At 39.0% G+C, this 18,623-nt stretch overlaps 1 protein-coding gene across 3 annotated transcripts in view; it reads right to left on the bottom strand.

The window, feature by feature from the left end:
• ZNF521 (zinc finger protein 521) overlaps positions 1–18,623 on the bottom strand; it is a 307,230-nt gene that overhangs the window by 155,391 nt on the left and 133,216 nt on the right. For all 3 annotated transcript variants that reach the window (XM_090285695.1, XM_090285693.1, XM_090285694.1), the window contains one exon: positions 9,165–12,517. In XM_090285695.1, coding sequence (XP_090141821.1) covers positions 9,165–12,077 — 2,913 coding nt within the window. In that variant the 5' untranslated portion in view covers positions 12,078–12,517. The remainder of the gene's footprint in view (positions 1–9,164; positions 12,518–18,623) is intronic.

The following is an 18,623-nucleotide window of genomic DNA, read 5'->3' as shown; positions in this document are numbered from 1 at the left end:
TGTGAACCTAAACTTTTCAATGTGAGAAATAATATACCTAAAATAAGTTACTGTAATCTTAACCCTTTGAGTGCCATGCATAATTTGAAATTTGGATCAACATGAGAAAAAAAATTATACCAATATATAGCCTGAGGTACAAAAAAAGAGAAAAATACATAAAAAACGAATTATTTAATTGTTATTTAAATTTATAGCCATTGAAAAAAGAGTCACTGGGAGCGATGCTGGCACTTTTGGGAAACTTTGTCACTGTCGCTCACAGCGACACTGGCACTCAGAGGGTTAACTGTGTTGCTTGATGAAAATTTACATATGCACATACCCAGCCTTGATAAGGAAAATTTTAAAGGCTTTCTCCTGCCACTCAATCTCTTTATGATGTGAACTGCATAGTACATTACATACTTATAAAGAGTCTTATGTCCTTTTTACTTACTTTATAATAGGAAGAGAGTGAAGGAAACCAGTTAGTTTATAATGACAAGACTTGGCTTGGAGAGTAGATGTGGCAGATGTAAACAGAAGAGAAAATACCTGGAGAGTGATTGACTCAAAAGGTTGGAAGAATAAGATACAAGAGACAGAAACAAAGTTTCAGACAAGCATGGCTCAGAGAAAGACAGAACAGGACAAAAATTGGAGAAAAAAATTATGATTTGCTCAACAGGCTAACGGAAATGCTCAACTAGTAACATCAAATGGGTAGCTGAAAAATCTGAGACTGGGATTTTAAGAGAGGCTGAAATTTGAAATTTTATATTTTAGTCATCTGCATGGGTTAATAAGTAAGAAATGAGGGTGCAGGAAAGAGAATGACATTAAGAATATCATCTTTAGAAGTGTGCACATTTAAAAGATGATAACAAAGTATAAATAAAGGAACAAGCTAGTTAAGCTTTTTAAAAGCCTTTAGCAAGGTTCTCATATTTAGGCTGTTAATTTTCTGGGAATGCAGAGCACATCTAAGAGAAATCTAGATAAACATTACATGGTGAGTGGAACAAAACTAGTAAGAAATCCAAAATGTAGCTTTCAATTTTCCTTCATTATTCAAAATCATCTTGAGTATATATTTATTAATCTTTACCTCATCACAACTTGAGCCAAAATGTAAAGTGCCTAAATAGAATTCTACCACTGCAAACTCTTTTTCCCTAGGACTCAAATACAAATACTATGTGCAATTCAAGATGCATGGTTGTATACAAAAACATTCCTATTTTTGAATTCTATATTCTAAAATGACACTGTAACCATATTAAAAGGATCAGCAAAAAACCCAGAACTGGAAGTATAGAAAATCTAGGCATAGTAGCGGCAGAAATTTAAATAAGAGGGGTAAGGATCAATGTTAGGTAAGCGTGGATAGGGACAAAGAATGGATATGAGGCAGCTGCTTCCATGTTCCACACCCTGATATTGGTGCCAGGGGTCATTAACTCCCTGTCCTAGTACGTTGTAGATGCCAACTGAATATTGAACACAACAACAATAAATCTGAAAGCAGATTGAACTTGGCAAAGCAATTCAGTCTATTTCAAGAGCATCTAAATCTTACACATTTATTTGGTCATGTAAATTTTCCACTTAATTTAAAAATATTCTTTAGTTAGAGGGAACTTAAGTCATTTACTTTTGTTCTTGGAACTCAGCAAAAGTTAGTATCGGCAATTTGAAATACAAAAACGTGAAAGCTTTCATTCAACCTCATGAAAATTTCTACTGTACAAAACAAAACAGAACTCTGGAACTTGAGCAGGTTCTGAATTGGCGCCATGTACATTTCCATTTCGGTATAAGAATCATGAAGAAAGAATACTGAATTTAAGACACAGTAGGGGAGTTTTTTTTTAACTTTTTACAAATTGCTTTTAGAAAGAGAGAGAGAAGAGGAGATGAAGGGAGGTTGAGAGGGTAAGGGAGGGAGATTGATCTGTTGCTCTACCCTTTTATGCATTCGTTGGTTGTGTCCTGCCATGTACACTCACTGGAGATGAACTCTCAACCTTGGTGCATCAGGACAACACTCCAACCAACTGAGCTACCCAGCGAGCGCAAAGATGATTTTTTAATTGTTAGAAACTTCAAGCCTTATAGCTTATTTTAATATCTAGAGATCATACCTAACTTTAAAGCATCTAATTACTTTTGGGTAAACTTATATGTACCTCTCTATATATTAGCTGCTAGATATACCTGCATATACATTCAAAGAGAGAGAATATACTGGTTTGTCATGTTCATTTGTTCAACTAATATTTAATGAGTCCTTATGATAAGAATGCTGGGTATTCAGGGGAAGTAGGAAATAAACAAGTAAATGAGTAATGACATTTTTTTTTTTTAATCTAGAGAGGAGACTAATTTAGATAAGATTTTCATGGGTGGTCCATCTGACAGATGAGAGAGAGCCAGTGGTCCAGAAAGGCTGTTGCGGAAGAGCGGCCCAGGTGAGGAAGCAGCACATGTGGAGGCTCCAAAGCCATCTCTGCTCAGGAGGCCTGGAGGCTGGGGGGCTGCAGGGCTGGGCACAGTGCGTGAGAATAAGCCGCTGTGGAACAAGTGAGAGCAGCTAGCTGCTGCTACTCTATGCGCGGACTTGTAAACTGGTGAAAGGTTGAGATTTTGCATGAAATGGGAAGCTACTGAAGAAATTCAAGTGACTTTATGTAATATATATGTCTTCAAGATTTTGGCTAACTGCAGCATGAGGAAAGCAGACAGAAGATGAAGGAGGGGAATCCAGTAAGAGGCTACTACAGTATCCAGGCAAGAAATGATTGCAGCCTAGACCACAATGATGGCTTTGGAGATGGAAAGAAGTGAATAGGAAACTTATTGGGGATGGAATCAATAACAGTTACTAATATGTCAGATGTCAGAAGAAATCAGGAATGGTTCCCAGGTTTTTGGCTTGAATAATTGTGTATAGGGTGGTTCCCTTTGCTAAAACTATGGACGTCTGGGGAAAAAAAATACACTTCAGGAGAAAGAATCAAAGACTAATGTGTATGTATTACACTTCAGAAATCCAGAAGAGATAGAAATGAAAATATCAAGCTGTCAATATGAGACAGTAATCTGAAACTAAGAAGAGGACTAGGCTAGAAAGAGAAATCTGGGAATTCTTAGCATAGCTAGTTACAGCCACATAAATAGATGAGATGCCTATTGAGAGAGGAGACAGAGAAGAAAAAGAGGGCTGAAGAGTAGCCTCAAAGAATTCCTGCACTTTCAGAACAGGCACAGGAGGAAGACCTCCAGGCAGAAGCAGGAAGAAAAGCTGGTGGGCTGTTGTAAAGTCAGAGGTGCATGTGAGGGGGAGGGGAGAGCTGTCTACTGCTGCAGAGATGACAAGGACAGAAGGGCTTTCTTTAGAACAAGGAGACCACTGGCGACCTTGGTAGGAGCAATTACAACTTGTTTGGGAAAGCAGGCCTTGACGTCAAGTGGGACAGTAACAACAAACTGGTACGTGCTCAGCATATCTGTGACAGAACCTCAATGGGAAACATTTGGATCCAAATGGGGTAAAAATATGAATAGTGATCCTGTAGTTAACACATTCAGAAGAACACATACTTATTCAACTTCTTCTAGGTTTCAGTCACTGTGTTGGGTGATTCCTGAATGAAACCAGCTGCCCTGCCATGCTGCCATATATGGGGAAAGGCTCTGGGGGAACTACTAGCCAGGCCCCACTACACAGCACTGATACATGGAGGCATTTACTACGATGGGCCTGGCATTTACCATAGGCATTTAGGAATAAGATTGAGTAAATTCTTGCTCCAAGGAATTCATGAGAAGAAAAGAGAACTGTAAAGAGATAAGTGTAAACCAATGAAAGAGTTTTTATATACTATTTATGACATTGTATACAAAGGAAAGGAGGACGTTGGTGGTGGAAACTCAGGGTCATAGGAACCCTTGTAGAGGGGAAAGTTGCATAGCCTTTTGGAGGTAGAGGGCAGCCAGGAAGAGAGATTATTGTTGTAGAAGTGACAGGACAGGCTCAGCGAGACACAGAGGCAATATGTTGTAAGTGGGTTAATTAAAGTACTTCTGACTACAGAATAAAGTGAAAGGTAAGGAAAGGCGGGGAAAATTTATCAAGGGCCAGAACCTGAAGAGTCTCATATTTCACAATAAAACATTATTAGATCATCCTATAGGGATGGAGGTACAGATCACTTAAAATGTTTCAAATAGGGAGGCACATCCTATTCAGATTTGTGTGTTAGATAAATCGTTCTGGCAGCTGTGTGTAGATGGAGTTGAACATGATAAGACTAAAGTCCTAGGGAACAATTAGGAGGCTGCTTCAGTAGTTTAGTGAAAGATGATCAGATACTGAACTTCAAAGGCTATAAGGGATGGAGAAGAGGAGATTGGTTCAAGATATATGAATTAAAGTTGAGATGGCTGGGTGACGAATCGAATGTGGAAAAATAGGAGCTACTCAGAAGATCAATCTCTCCACAAGTGAAATAAAAAATATATAAGAAAAGATGCATATTTTGAAAAAGGATGATTCAGATCAGTTTTGGTCCAGCTGAGTCTGAAATTCCTGGGAATATGTAAAAGAATATATCTAGCAGGCTGCTGGGTGTGATTTCTGAAGCTCAATGGAGAAGTCTGAGCCAGAGATACCATAAAAAAATCAGTTTCATTGAGGTTAATTCACATTTAAAAATTCACTAATTTTACATCTGGTAAGTAATGATAAATTTATATAGATATATAACCACCATCACAATCAAGATACAGAATATTTCCATCAGCAACCTCCCTCCCTCCCCCACCGCCCCAAATCCCCTCCTGTCTTTTGGAGACAGCATTTGGAGAGTCATCAATAAAAGGTAGTAGTTTGACAAATGGGAGTGGATGAGGCCACAGGGACAGGGTAATCAGAGTGAGAGTAGCAATGGGGACATCACCTTTAAGAGCAGGCAGAGGAAGGAGAAGGCTATGGAACATTCAGAGAGGTATGAAGGGAACCAGGAGGGAAGACAAACATAGGTTCAATAAAGAGGAAATACCCAGTGGCGATAAGCAGAACAGTAAGTAAACTAAGGTAAGTTCTCATTTAAAAAAACTGCATTGCTTGAGTCAATTAGGTCAGCTGAAACTTAAAGAAACTAGTTACAGTAGAGTAATGGAAACAGGAAATCCCTTGCAGCGGGTGGAGGAATGAGTGACAAGAGAATATAAGAAAGCAATAACAAAGATTATATTAAAAGGACAGGGATGAGATTTCAGCTAGAGGAAATTGCCAGTGGAATTATGGGAACTTGGAACCTGGAGTTAGAGACCCATATCCTCAGAGCTTCTTGTCTACCACTTACTAGCTGTGTAGACAGGTCTTTTTATCTGGGCCTGTTTTTGCTGTCTGTAAAATAAGGTAGCTTAATCAGAAGATCTCCATTGCCCCTGCTAGTTCTGATTCTGTGGCCCAGTGTGTGCATCTAGCAACCTGGAGATCGCTGGTAACCCTTTTGCCAGAGTGCCTTCAATTGCCTCATGGGGATGGTGTGAGTTGAAATGTGAGTAAATGTTTCCTCAGAGAAACCTGGCTAGAAAGGGTGCTGGTGGAATGGAAGCAAAAAGGCAATGCTCCCAATATCATCATGAGAAATATTCTAGGTCCAAATGGGGTAGCACCTGACCAGCTAGCCAGGCCAGCATCAGTGAACTCCAGAAAGAGATCTAACATTTATCCAACACATAGTAAATGTCAGTAACTCTGCAAGGTGCTTCAAGTATGGAAAAGCTAGATGGCCAGTGTCCCATCTCACATTACCATTGTAGGTTAGGTATAAATTTATATGACACTCAACATTTGTGGGGCAAAGGGAAATGAATAGGTCCCCCTCCCCAAATTTTATCCAAAACAAACTCTCCATAGCAAATTAAGATTAATAATCTTAGGATTAGGGCACAAAGAAAACATTTTTGATAAATTCAGAAAATATTGTGCAAAAAAAAGAGGGTTCAAATTCAGATCTCTGTCTTCAATTCCGAATTTCTCATTACATGACAGCTACTTTTAAAAGCCTTGTCTTTTGTCCATTTCTTGGATTGTATGAGTTTATATAGTACTTATTCTTCCCTAGATTATATCTAAATCCCTTTTAATAAGTAATCTAGACTCAACCAAACAACATACTTTTTGGTCTTTGAAAGATACATTCCAATGTCTACCTATATCCTCATGTGATCCTAAATCATAGTCCAGAAAAATCTAATCTTGTTCTTGACAATATCTATGTATCCAGGCTTCATTATCTCCTGTGGTCTTTTCTCTTCTGAAGTCTCAGTCCTCAGCAAAAAGAAGAGGTGAAAATCCCACCTACATTGCTAAATCCTTCAATCCCTATCTAGGACATCTAAGTCACAAGACACATAAGTCATACTTCTTTTAGTGATAAAATGTATCCCCACATGGCATACCTATCTCTTTGCAAAGAGTGAACATATTAACTTTTCTTTTACATACACTGGTGAAAATTTTACACGGTTCTCATAATGAGAAGTCACAGAAAGCTTAACTTGTCTAACAAAAAAAAAATGTAAATAAATTCATATTAATAATATGTCTTCTTCTTGCTGACACATTACTGTGGGGCTTCTTTTTGTAAAATTTTAAATATGTTTAAATAAGATTCTATGTCAAGTCCAAATACTATGTTCTACTACACATTTTTAACTGTAGAGAGTTTCAGAAAGAAAGTGGGCACATAAAACTTTGACAAATAGTATAATGGAAAAAATGGTAACAATGATGAAAATGTTGAACAAATTAGTGAAGTTTTGAGTCACAAAGGGAATATGTATCGCTGAATCCAAATATTTGGTTGATTAAGGGCACTGCTACAAGCTCTTATTAGGCTGAATAAGGAGGTACTCTTCTGTATAAAAAGTCATTTTTAACCTGTAGCATTAAGTACTTTAAAAACTGTATTGTAAGAATAAAAATTAAAATGTACTTCAAAAATATACTGTTTTATGTAAGTGTAGGATGTAGTTAAGCTTTATAATTATCACTAGGATTTTAGGTATAATTAGGGACTCGAAACATCTCTGAAAGATAAATTCCATTCTTCAACTCTTACCAAATTAATATGTTAAAGACTATACATATGTCCTCCTCCATTTTTAAAATATTTTACTTCAAATGGTATTAAAATATAGAGCAATTTGGAAACATCAGAAAACATAAACCATGAACAGAAAAGAAGAAACAACCATGTGCCTTTTCATAAACAATCTATTAGAAACAAGATTTCAGTTATCCTTCATTTTATATGCACACATAACCATCTTTCTCTCTCACAATACATGCATGCACACAAATAGATTCATATTAAATGAATTTTATACTGTTCAAATTAAACATTAGTATAAAAACTCCTCTACATGTTAAACATAGAAAAAAAATTTTAAAAAGGAGAGAAGTAATTTTCTGCATAAATGTTTTTTTAGGAATTCTTATTCAAAAACATTTTAAAAATAAAACCTTTGGGTGATAATTGGGGAAATTTGAATATGAACTCCTTATAGATGGTAATATGGATTTATTTAATTTTTTAGCTGATTTAGTTAATTGCCTTAGCTAATGACATTATGGTTTGATAGGAAAATGTCTTTATTCTTAGGAGATATCATGATATCTGCAACCTTCTTTCATGTGGGTCAAATTAATAAAAAGATGGTAAAGGGAGAAATGTGACAAAATATTCCTGTCTGGTCAATCTGTGATATGGATACACACACACACACACACACACACACACACACACAAACACACACACACACGTTCACTGTGTCATTCCTGTAACTTTTCTATAGGTTTAAATATTTTTGAAATAAAATTTGGGAAAAATAATTCATTTCATATGATTATAACTATTAATATTTACTTCAAAAGAAACTATTTGATCCAATGCATGAGCCATGAACCACTATCAAAACTATGTTCTTCCAGCTGTCCTCACCAGTTTGAAAGAATTTCACTTATTTAAATGAGAAAAAGGTGCAGATTTACTTGAAGAGAGAAGAGAAAGCAGCTTCAAAGTTTTAGACTGTGCCTGTCATACAGATGCCACATTTCAGGAGGGTAGGCTCTGTATTAGTCTTCCCAGCTCTCCCCTACCAGCTGACTGATGGCTATCTGCAGGGAGATGCAGGGGGGCCTCCAAGAGGGTGTGAGTGCAGAGACAAGATAAGGGAAATGCAGTGACCTCAACCTGAAGGGAGATGGATCTCCCTGGGGTTTTCATTTGGATGGATCTCCAGATAGAAGCAGGTAGGGAAGTGGAAAGAGCTATTAGAAACAAGGTGATAAAGCACAAAGAAATTATAACAAAATGAGCCATCCTACACTAAGCTTCAAGGAATAATGACTTCTAACTAGTTCATTATACATGAGCTTGTTTCTTGTATTCATTGCAGCAAAAAACATGAAACTACTCAAACTAAGAAAAAGAAAGCAGATTAATTTTGAAACCCAAACCCAGATTGACAGCGAAGGTGCGGGTGTAGTGCCTTTAAAAAGAACAGTTGGGCACAATGTAGGTAGGTTTTAAAAATCCTGTTGTGAAAAAAAAATGTTTCCCTTATTACCTAGAAGGCACAGAAAAACAGTGAGTGTTGACAATATGGTATCGAAAAGCCACCCTTACCCAATTTGTTATCCACAAATATATATATACACACACACACACACACACACACACACACATATATATATTTGTTCTAATTTACTCTAAGCCAGCATGCTGGCTCATAGTATCTTACTTTCATGTCATTATCTTTCTACCATACACACAAGTCATAACTGGGGATTTCAACTCGCAGTGAAGCTATGCTGAGATTCCAGATCTCAGTGGTGTTGGCATGAGCACTGGTCTCTTCAGTCATAGAGAAGACAATATCCTAGGGAGACTGGAATTAGTCCTGTTTTGCACCATTCAAGCCAAATGCTGCTTATCACGAAGCAAGTAATTGCTAGCTAATGGCTATGGGGGGGAAAATCCACTGCATTTCAATCTAAGCATCTCTTGGTACATGACAATAAATAAAGCTGAGGAAAGTATAAACATAAAGTGGGGACAGTTTCTGGAGGAGGTTAAATAGGATACATTAAAAAGGCAAGTTACCTCATCCGACTGGGAGGGACTGATTCTGGGCATTGGCGAGACTTGTGGAGTTTTCAACTGTGTGCTGTTGCTATCTGGCACGAGCTCTCGGTGGACTGTTTGGATGTGGTTCTGGAGTTCACTTTCAGACTCAAACTTAACGTTGCAGCTAGAGCAGCGAGTCTTCAGTCCCCCTGCCTTGCCTTTACCCTCAATGACACTCAGACTCTCATTCTGGCCCAAGCCTGGTCTGTTCGTGCCGGGAGGGATGTTGATGCCTGGACTACTGCTTTTACTGAGATTCACACAGCCAGCACACAGACCATATGGCAGGCCATTAATGTCAAGTTTCACCAGATCTTGCTTGGAACGGAACTCTTTGAGGCAAGATGCACACTTGTACAGTTTTTGGATGTGCTGGCCACGCCCTGTGGTCTGGACTGCGGACCCATTCCCTGTCTTTTGCATGTGGAATGTCCCATGAATTTTGAGTTCTAAGGTGGAGGTTACTGTCTGCATGCAGACCACACAGCGGAATCCCGTCAGGGAGTTCCTCAAGTCAGGATGCATTTGGCAATGCTCTAAAAACTCTTCTTCACTCTGGAGAGGCATCTTGCAAATGCGGCAGTTTCCAGTATCAAGGCTCTTACTATGTGTGACTTTGTGTTCAGTAAGAGTTAAGAGGGAGGGAAACCGCTCTCCACAAATAGGGCACATGTAGTGTTTGACGGGGCCTAGGTGCGTCTGCATGTGTTCACGAAGGCCATTTTCAGAGAAGAAGGTTCGAGAGCACACATTACACTTGTAATTCCCTTTAATGAGCTCAGCTTTCTTCTTCACGATGGCACTCTCTCCGGGTCTGATGTTGTGGTCTCGGAGCTGGTGGTTCTGCAGCAGAGTTTCCATCGTGTAGGCTGCCCCACAAATGTCACAGCCGTACATGGGCTCCGAGGTGTCCACATCTTCTTCGCTCCCATCATGGCTATTATGGGACTCCTGGCTGTTGGTCAGCAATGTCTGTAGCTCCACCTCCTCCTTCTGCACTTGCTCAGAAGCCCCATTTGTTCCACAGTTGGGAGTCTTGGTTTCAAACACACAGTGCTTTTCCCGCAAGTGTTTCTCCAGCAAAATGATGGCATGGAAGGCTTTGCTGCAGAACTTGCAATTGTACTTCTTACTGTGAGTGGTGATGTGGCACTGGAGCTCCACCTCGGTGCCAAAGGACTCACCACAGAAAATGCACTTGTGCACCTTCCCTTGGTTTTCCAGGTGGTTGTGTTTCACGTGGAGCTGCAAGTCAGTCTCATTGCGGAAATCCCAGTTGCAAGAAGTGCATCTGTAGACTTTCTTTTCGTTACTGTGCTTCACTGCCAGGTGGAGTTGAATGGAGACTTTTGAGTCAAAAACTTCTTGGCAGAGGGTACAGCGGAAGAAGACAAAGGTGTGCATGTCCAGCAGGTGTTTCTGAAGGTCGTCCACTGATGTGAACTGCTTATCGCAACTCTCGCAGATGTAATACGTGGAGGTGATCATGAAATGAATGGTAACGTGCTTCAGCAAGGATTCTTGGTTGGGGAATTCCTTGTTGCACTGAGGACAGGTCAATTTCGGAAGCACAGTGTCGAGATGAGTTTTTAGGTGAGTCTGAAAGCTGTCTAGGGACGTGTACTTAGCACCACACTGATTACAGATGTATTCTCCTGCCGGACGTGCAGGTGCACCTCCCACTGCCTGCATCATCTTAAGAGACGTCTGCTCTATGGCCACAGGAGATAGAGGGCTCAAGGCCCTGGATTTCTTCCCATTGTGAATGTAATTCAGGGCCAAGGGAATGTTTTTATGGTTCTCTTTGATATGCTTGTTCAGTTTAAGAACACTGTTGAATATTGGAGAATTTGTACAATAGGAACAAGAATAAACTTCTACTACTGGTTCTTTTGGAGTCCCAAGCACTGGAGACCCAAATCTAGAGCCACTGAGGTCACAATGAACCTGTCTTATATGCTCTTCAAGAGAAGAGTCAGTGAGAAACCCCATGTAGCAGTGGGGACAAAAGAATGCATTGCTATCCTTTGCTGCAGGGTTAGCAAATCCGTGAGAACATCGGATGTGTTCCTGAAGAGTGTTGAGGTCATTGACAACTTCGGAGCAGAAGTTGCACTGGTAGACTATGGCCGGCATGGCAGAAACAATCAGACCTGGGTCCTGAGCTTCATGCACTTGTTTAAGATGTTCATTTAGGTTATAGAGTGAGGGCAATACCTCCAAGCAATACTGACAAATATGGGCCTGTTCTGGCTTATCTAAATGCATAGTTTTCAAGTGAATTTGCAGAACTGCTAGACTCGAAAATAACTGCTTGTTGCAGTAAATACAGCTGTAGGTAACTTTTGCTTGTTTACTTGAGGCAACAGTCATGTCAGCAGTTTGCTGAGCGGCCCGCTTCCTCCCTCGACTCTTTGGGATCGGTGGGGCAGCTTCAACCATTGTTGAGCTGTCCACTGAAAGGTTGGAATCTGGAGTTGTACTGGACACGGAGGTGTAGCCCACGGTGACCAGGGAAGGGCTGTTGCTGTGATTACATGACTCCGGTTGCTGGTGACTATCCATGTGGCTGTACAGTTCCTCAACGGTGTGGAAACTCTCGGAGCAAATGCTGCATGAGTTCTTCTTCTCCCCACTGTGCATCTGCTCCATGTGGTTCATGAGGGAGGTCTCCTCAACAAAGAGCTCATGGCAATAGACGCACTGGAGGGCTGCTCGATCCTCGTTTGGGGAGCATTCGGGGTGGCACTCTGCAATGTGCTTCTGGAGGTCTTCCGGGAAATCAAAGCCTTCCTCGCACTGACTGCACTTCTGAGTGTCCTTCATCTTCCAGTCCTCCATCCTGGAACCGGACTGGGAACCGTCTTTGTTCCTTTCATGAACCTGCATGTGTCCGTGTAAGGAACTAGAGGACAGGAACCCACGGCGACAAATGGCACATTTATATGGCTTATTGGAAGTGTGAGTCTTTAAATGGATCTTTAAGTGATCACTTCTGGAGAACGCAGCATCACATTCGCTGCAGTGGTACTTCTTGTCCCCTGTATGGAGTTTGATGTGGCGATCTCGACTCCGCTTGTGTTTGAACAGCCTACTGCAATAGGTGCATTTGAAAGGCAACTTGTCACTGTGACTCTGCTCATGGTGCTTTAGGTAGCTGAGGCGGCTAAACGACTTGTCACAGAATTGGCATGGATATGGGAGTCCAGGGCCACCTTCCTCCTCTCCAAAATCGCAGCCTTCTCCATGGCTAGGGGAAGTCTGATCCTTGCTGGAAGGCGAGGAAGCTGGCCAAGAGCAGGTGGGATCATCTTCAACGTCCACTCCATCTGCAATGAGAAGCAATGGAACATTTCATTTTACAAATTGAGAATTCAACAATGAGTTTTTATTGTGTCATTTCAACACGTAGTTGGGCCATCTAGAACCATTCAGAAAAAAATGGAGAATATTTTAGTGCAACACTTTGCTCTGGGCCCAAAGCTTTTTTTCTACAGTTATTACTTTACTTGGTTTAAAATATAAAAAGATATTAAGTAGTTCTATGTCTAAATTACCCTTTTATTATTTTATCATTCTTCCTTAGAAGCAAGGTATATATTACACATTGACAACTTTATTAAAATGCAGATTTTAATATATTTAATGTTTCTTTTGTATTCATTCTAAAATGATTTGCATATTATGTGAGCATCTGAACAACCAAATGAAAAGAGGAAATATTACAGGAATGATTTTAAATTAATGCAGTCAACCAAGATGTCTAATATTTAATAAAAAACTCCCTCTGCATTTTGCTTGTTTTTATATAAAAAGGAAATTCTGAAGACCAAAATCTTTTATGGGGTTCTTATTGATACAGACCTTATTGCTTTCTGCAAAAAAATATTAAAAAGTAAGCACATGAAAGAAGACAGAAAACACAATAATAATTATGTCTTGTGTAATAAAAGACAAGCAGGATTTCTTCAATAACTGAAAGATTCAAATACCATAGGCCAGAAAATGGATTATTAAATGTTAGAAGGGGACTGCTAGATATTACATGTAGCTAGGATCAGCCAGGATCAAGGAAAAAATGAGTTTCACAAGGGCCAGATTGTAAGTGTATTTTGTTTGGAAAGTTCAAGAGGTGGCCCACCATTTCTTCCTTTTGCAAAAGCTTCAGCAGCATGAACTTCCTTAGCCAAACAGGACCTGCACTTTGAGGTGAGCAGAGACAAAGCAACTTGTGAAAAACTGGAAACAGGAAAAGTGATAAATGATTATGGTAAATGCTGAAAGATTTATGAGTAACAAAGAGAAGACAAACAAGACTGGAAGCCAGATACAACCTTAGCAAGTTATCCATAAAGTAACTCTACCTTCCATTAGGTGGGTTTTTAACTATGTTCTTAACAAGTGTGCTCTCTTACTTCTGTTGCTTTCTTAACATCCAAGCGGAAAGTAAGATCTCCTCAAGTAGGTTGTGAAATCTCTTTTTTTTTTGCTTTTCTAAACAATCTATCATTCAAGGTCAGAAGAAATTGTAAAAGCTTTTCACTCTCCAAAAGAGTAAGGTTTTTCATAAATGCTGACAAGCAAAGACCATGGAGTAGAGCTGGTGGGGATAGTGATTGTGATGGACTATTAGGTTCAATTACAATACTATTAGGAGATTCTAATAATATTCAATTAGAATACGATCAAATAAGTTTTTAAGTTCTTCAGAGCTAAAGTTCACTAGCTAGCTATATTATCAACATGAAAGTACAAACTGGCAAGCATTATGTAAACAAATTCCTCGTCTGCTTTCTTTAAGGTAACAAGATTTTACTAGATTATCAACCTCTTGCTTATCCACAGGAAACAGATGAGGATCATTCCTTTCCTGCATCTAGAAACTGATGACAACACCATCTCACTATCAATGCCAGATGGCAACCATCTAACTCTGAGAAAACAACTAAACACCATTCCTGGATCCCTGCCCACGGCAACAAAGCTTCGCAATACAAGTTGAAAAAACCACATGATTCTGCAGCCTCATTTATATGAGTCTATAACCCAATATGTTTCCAGCATTTCCAGCATAAGAGAGAGTCTGATAATTGTGGGTGTGATTTAAATTTAAAGATAAATTATAAAGAACTTGTGCAGATTAACTCAACTCACCACCCAAGATACAGGAAAATAATTTTTAAAAAGCCTAAAAATAAAAAAATAAACAAAACCTCAATGATGATTCTAGCTTTTCCTTTAAAAAAACCACAAGTTTCCTAAAACTGGTATCCCTAAGACAAACCAAAGTTTGATATTTCTCATAATTGAAAAAAATTGCTATTTATTAAATTTTCTCAACATTCTAGGTAAAAATCTACCACATTTCACATTTATCTTTAAGGCCTATATTTTGCTGTTTCACTTAAAAATATTTTCAAACACAGTATCTCATTGGTACAGTTGAAGAAAACAGTGAATCAGAGTTTGTCATGCATCTAGACTACAAGAAAATAACTATTGATTCTGATTATTTAGCAAGTAAATTTATTATTAAATTGCAGATTGTGTCCAGGCATAATATATTGTTATAAAAATGTGCAAAGAATTATAGAGCAACAGACCATTATAAATAGTGTACAATTCCTAACACTGCTTAAATCAGGCTCTTGTCGATGGGCCATGCCTGACTATACCTCTTACACAACTGTTCACTTAAGCTTGAAAATTTCAACTACATGTCAAGTGATCTGGGGGTTAAGATCAAGTGTTTACGCAAACCCAGATTCAAGGGAGCTGGAAACCTATTCCCTCTCTTCTGTCCCTATTACTTGGACTTGGTGGGGAGAGAGTGATAATCACAGTGATGTGTCTTTGTAACTGAAATACATGGGAATCACCTGTAGAATTCTTAAGGCTTATGCTGGGGAATGGAGTAGATTGAGCAGAGGTGAAAAGTCTGAGCAAGGAATGTTATTTTTAGAAAAATTAAAAAGGGTGTCTGAAAGACTGATTTCTGTTTTAAAAATCTAAACGGTAAAAAAGAAAAAAAGAATAAAAAACCCACCACCACAGCAACAACAAAAAAACCACCTTATTTTCCAGTACTATAAATGGACCTATTCTCCCAGGAACACACAAGGAACCCACTGATGAAACTCCCAGTGGGGCGGGTCCCTGCTCTAAGGGTATCAGACTCTTGCAGTGGTGTTGCCAACATTCTCTGAGGTCGGCACGAGTTATTGAAAGCTACCTGTTCCCTTTAATGTAAGCTTTTTAGCAGTCAAAACGCAAACTCTGTTTAAACAGTTAATATAGATTTTAACAATTTCAAGTTATTTTTTCATGTGAAAGGAACTACGGAGGATTCTTTCAACTGTTTCTGAATCTTCAACCCCCCCCCCCCCCCGCCCCTTTGGCACTCAACAAGTGCTACTTACAGGAATGTCTTTCTATGTTATGGCAAGTTTTCTGCCTTTCAATGTGAAGTACTTAATGTGTCCATGTTAAATTTTAATTTTTGGAATCAGTCACTTTATACTAGCTGACTCTCAGAGAACTATAGCTTTTACAACCAGAATAAAATAAATAAATAAACAAACAAATAATTAAATAAATAAAACCTTTGCTGGAAACCAGGTCCGTGGCCTAAAAGTCTATTTAAAGATTCAAACGTGTGTGCATAGTTAGTGCAGATGTTTTTCTACAGCAACTCTTCTTGCTGAGTTTCACCATTTCCATAAAGCACATTAAAACAAGTGTGTGAACACTCCGAGATGAAAGTCTCAAACACTCCTGAGACTTTCAGTGGAAAGTAGAGCCGCCTGACTTTTCTCCAAGCAGACAGGAATGCCCATGATTCAGCAGCCTGAGTAAATAAAAGAGGTCCTTATTTCCTAATTTTGCTGGCTGGCCACACTGCAGCAGCCTCTGTGCTCCTGCCAAAGGGGATGCAGAACTGGAACTACACCCAGCCGCTGAAGGCCTGTCTTTGTTGGCCAGCCAGGCTTTCCCGACCATCTTCTGGCAACAAAACTGCCATATCCTGCAAGGAAGGCCTCCATCTCAGGCTCGAGGGTTCTCTTGTCTGCCTAAAAGGACGAAACAACAGATTTTGCTGGGTCTGTGTCGGAGAGGGACAGCTGGAAACTCAGTTAGCGGCACAGCAACACCTGTTCAGTCATATTTATAGGGGAAAGTGCTCACTTACAGAAAAGTGAAGTCATGCTAGAAGAAGGTATTTCACAGAAAAAAGGCACCAGAGCACAAAGTCCCTTTGTGACGTGAGCCCCTGGCCCCTCACGTGCCAACCTGGGGAGCAGACAGCAATGACTTTGATGTGATTTTATCCCCGCTGGTCAGGGTGGACAGACAAGTACATCCCGGCAAGGGCTGCTCAGTCGCCAAATAGGGGCCTGATGTTCTTAGTGCTCAGCCAGCCATGCAGAAGAGAGATGCGGAGGGTCCCTACCATTTTTTTGGCATTCAAGTCTTATCAAAGCAGCCAATTAAAAAATAAAATCCAAGGAGGGTAAGAAGATGCACAATAAGTTTTGGGGTAATACTAATGCTTGTTTTGTATCATTAGGCACATCTTAGTGTAAAGTACATGCTTCTTGAGGGCAGGAGCCAAGGCTTTTAGAACATTGACTCCAATAAAGGCCATCTGAAATTATTAAGGATAAAGTGAAATGGCAAGGTGATTGAGTCTCTGTAGATGTTAAAGATACTATCTGAATCTCCTAAGTCATAGAAACTTCCGACACCTTCAGTTCTTCATAAGACTGGGCCTGCGAGAAGCTGGCTTAACTGGTGCCTTTCTGCTACCTGAGCTCATTCAGTGTAACGGCAGAGTACTCGCTTAACTGCCCTTCAGGGACTCAGCATCATGTGTGCACCAGTGTCACACAGCACAGTTTCCTTAACAGGGACAGGATTTACATAGGCGGTTATTTTTCAAGTGAGGAAAAGCAGCACAGACACTGCAGATACTGACAGGTCTGGTACCTCTGTTTTCCAGAGTGCAATGACTCAGAATGAGAACAAAAAGGCAAGAGTCTGGAGTTTTATTTCTAGCTTTATAATGGTCTTAGAGAGTGACCTGGCCAAGTCATTTAATCTGCCCCTACCTAGGTATTTGTCCTGCAATATGAAGATAATAATTCTTGTTACTTACCCTCTGGGGCGTTACAAAGATTAGTGAGTGTTTCTAGGACACCTATCATTACTGGAAGAAAAGTTGCATATGTAAACAAAAAGATTCATTTGGGTTGCATGTATTTATCTTTCCACATATAAGATTCTATGTAGAAAGTATATAAACATTTTAACATTTTTTTCCTTTTATTGAACCACCGGAACATAAACTTTAACGATTGGCCCAATGGAAATCTAGAATGCCTTAAGCATTTGCAGTTGTATATTCAACCACCAAGAATATAAAACTTAGTTGGTGATATCTAAAAATTAATGAATCATAAATCCATGCTATGTTCCAAGTATTAAATTATCATATATAAGATATAATCTTGGGTCTTTACAGACAGATAACCTTGGAACAAGTATTTTTTTATGTAATTCTGAAGCCAAGTATGTAATTTTGAAATTACTATTCTTCTCCTTAAAACACTAGAAATACAACTATTGCATTATTTAATATCAAAGTAAGTTCACTTAGTAGGTGACTTTTTTTTCACATGTAGAAAAAACATAAGACCAAAGCAGATTTCCAGGTTATTTCCTCCATTAGCTTAAATTGATTCTTTATTTATAATCACAGTATGCTATAGTAACAGTTCTGAACTTCCATATTAAATACAGTTCATACACCTTTTTTCATTTTCTAACTACCTGGGCTACCTTAAGATGAACTGAGAATCCTGAGGGAAATATATAGGAGTGTGCATAACTCAGAGAATAATATTTTGAAATGTGTGTTTAACAGACACAGGTAACAGGGATATCTGTTACACTGACCCAGTGTCATCACAGTAACAATTTTATATCATCCTATTTAAAATTATCTAACCAAATTACACAATAAATTTTAAAGCAATCATTTACATTGCTAAAGGACATGGTCATTCTAAATAAACCATTATGCATTATTACACAATTGTTTCCTTTCATTCTCAATAGAAATGTCAACAGTTTTAGAAAAGCTGCAACTTTAATAACTATCGCACTTTTTTTTTTAAATCAACAGCCCCATATTAAATTCACCCCTTTGTCATATAACTTATTTAACTACTTGAAAATGAACACTCTTTACTGGGTGTTCAAAAGAGAAATGTAAACTTTAAAATTATTTATAATTCACAGATGATTTTAAATTGTGTAATATTCCTAATTGTTCTGGAAGGACCAATTAAATGCATTAACAGTTAGGTTATGAGAGAAAAGGGTGGTCACCGATTAATGATAGCAGCTGTGGGGAGCAGGAATTGGTGGTGCACA

This window comes from Furipterus horrens, unplaced genomic scaffold, assembly GCF_987537825.1.
Source record: "Furipterus horrens unplaced genomic scaffold, mFurHor1.1.pri manual_scaffold_8, whole genome shotgun sequence".
Taxonomy (NCBI): domain Eukaryota; kingdom Metazoa; phylum Chordata; class Mammalia; order Chiroptera; family Furipteridae; genus Furipterus; species Furipterus horrens.
Note: the sequence above shows the minus strand (reverse complement) of the source record. Positions and strands in the feature narration are given on the sequence as shown.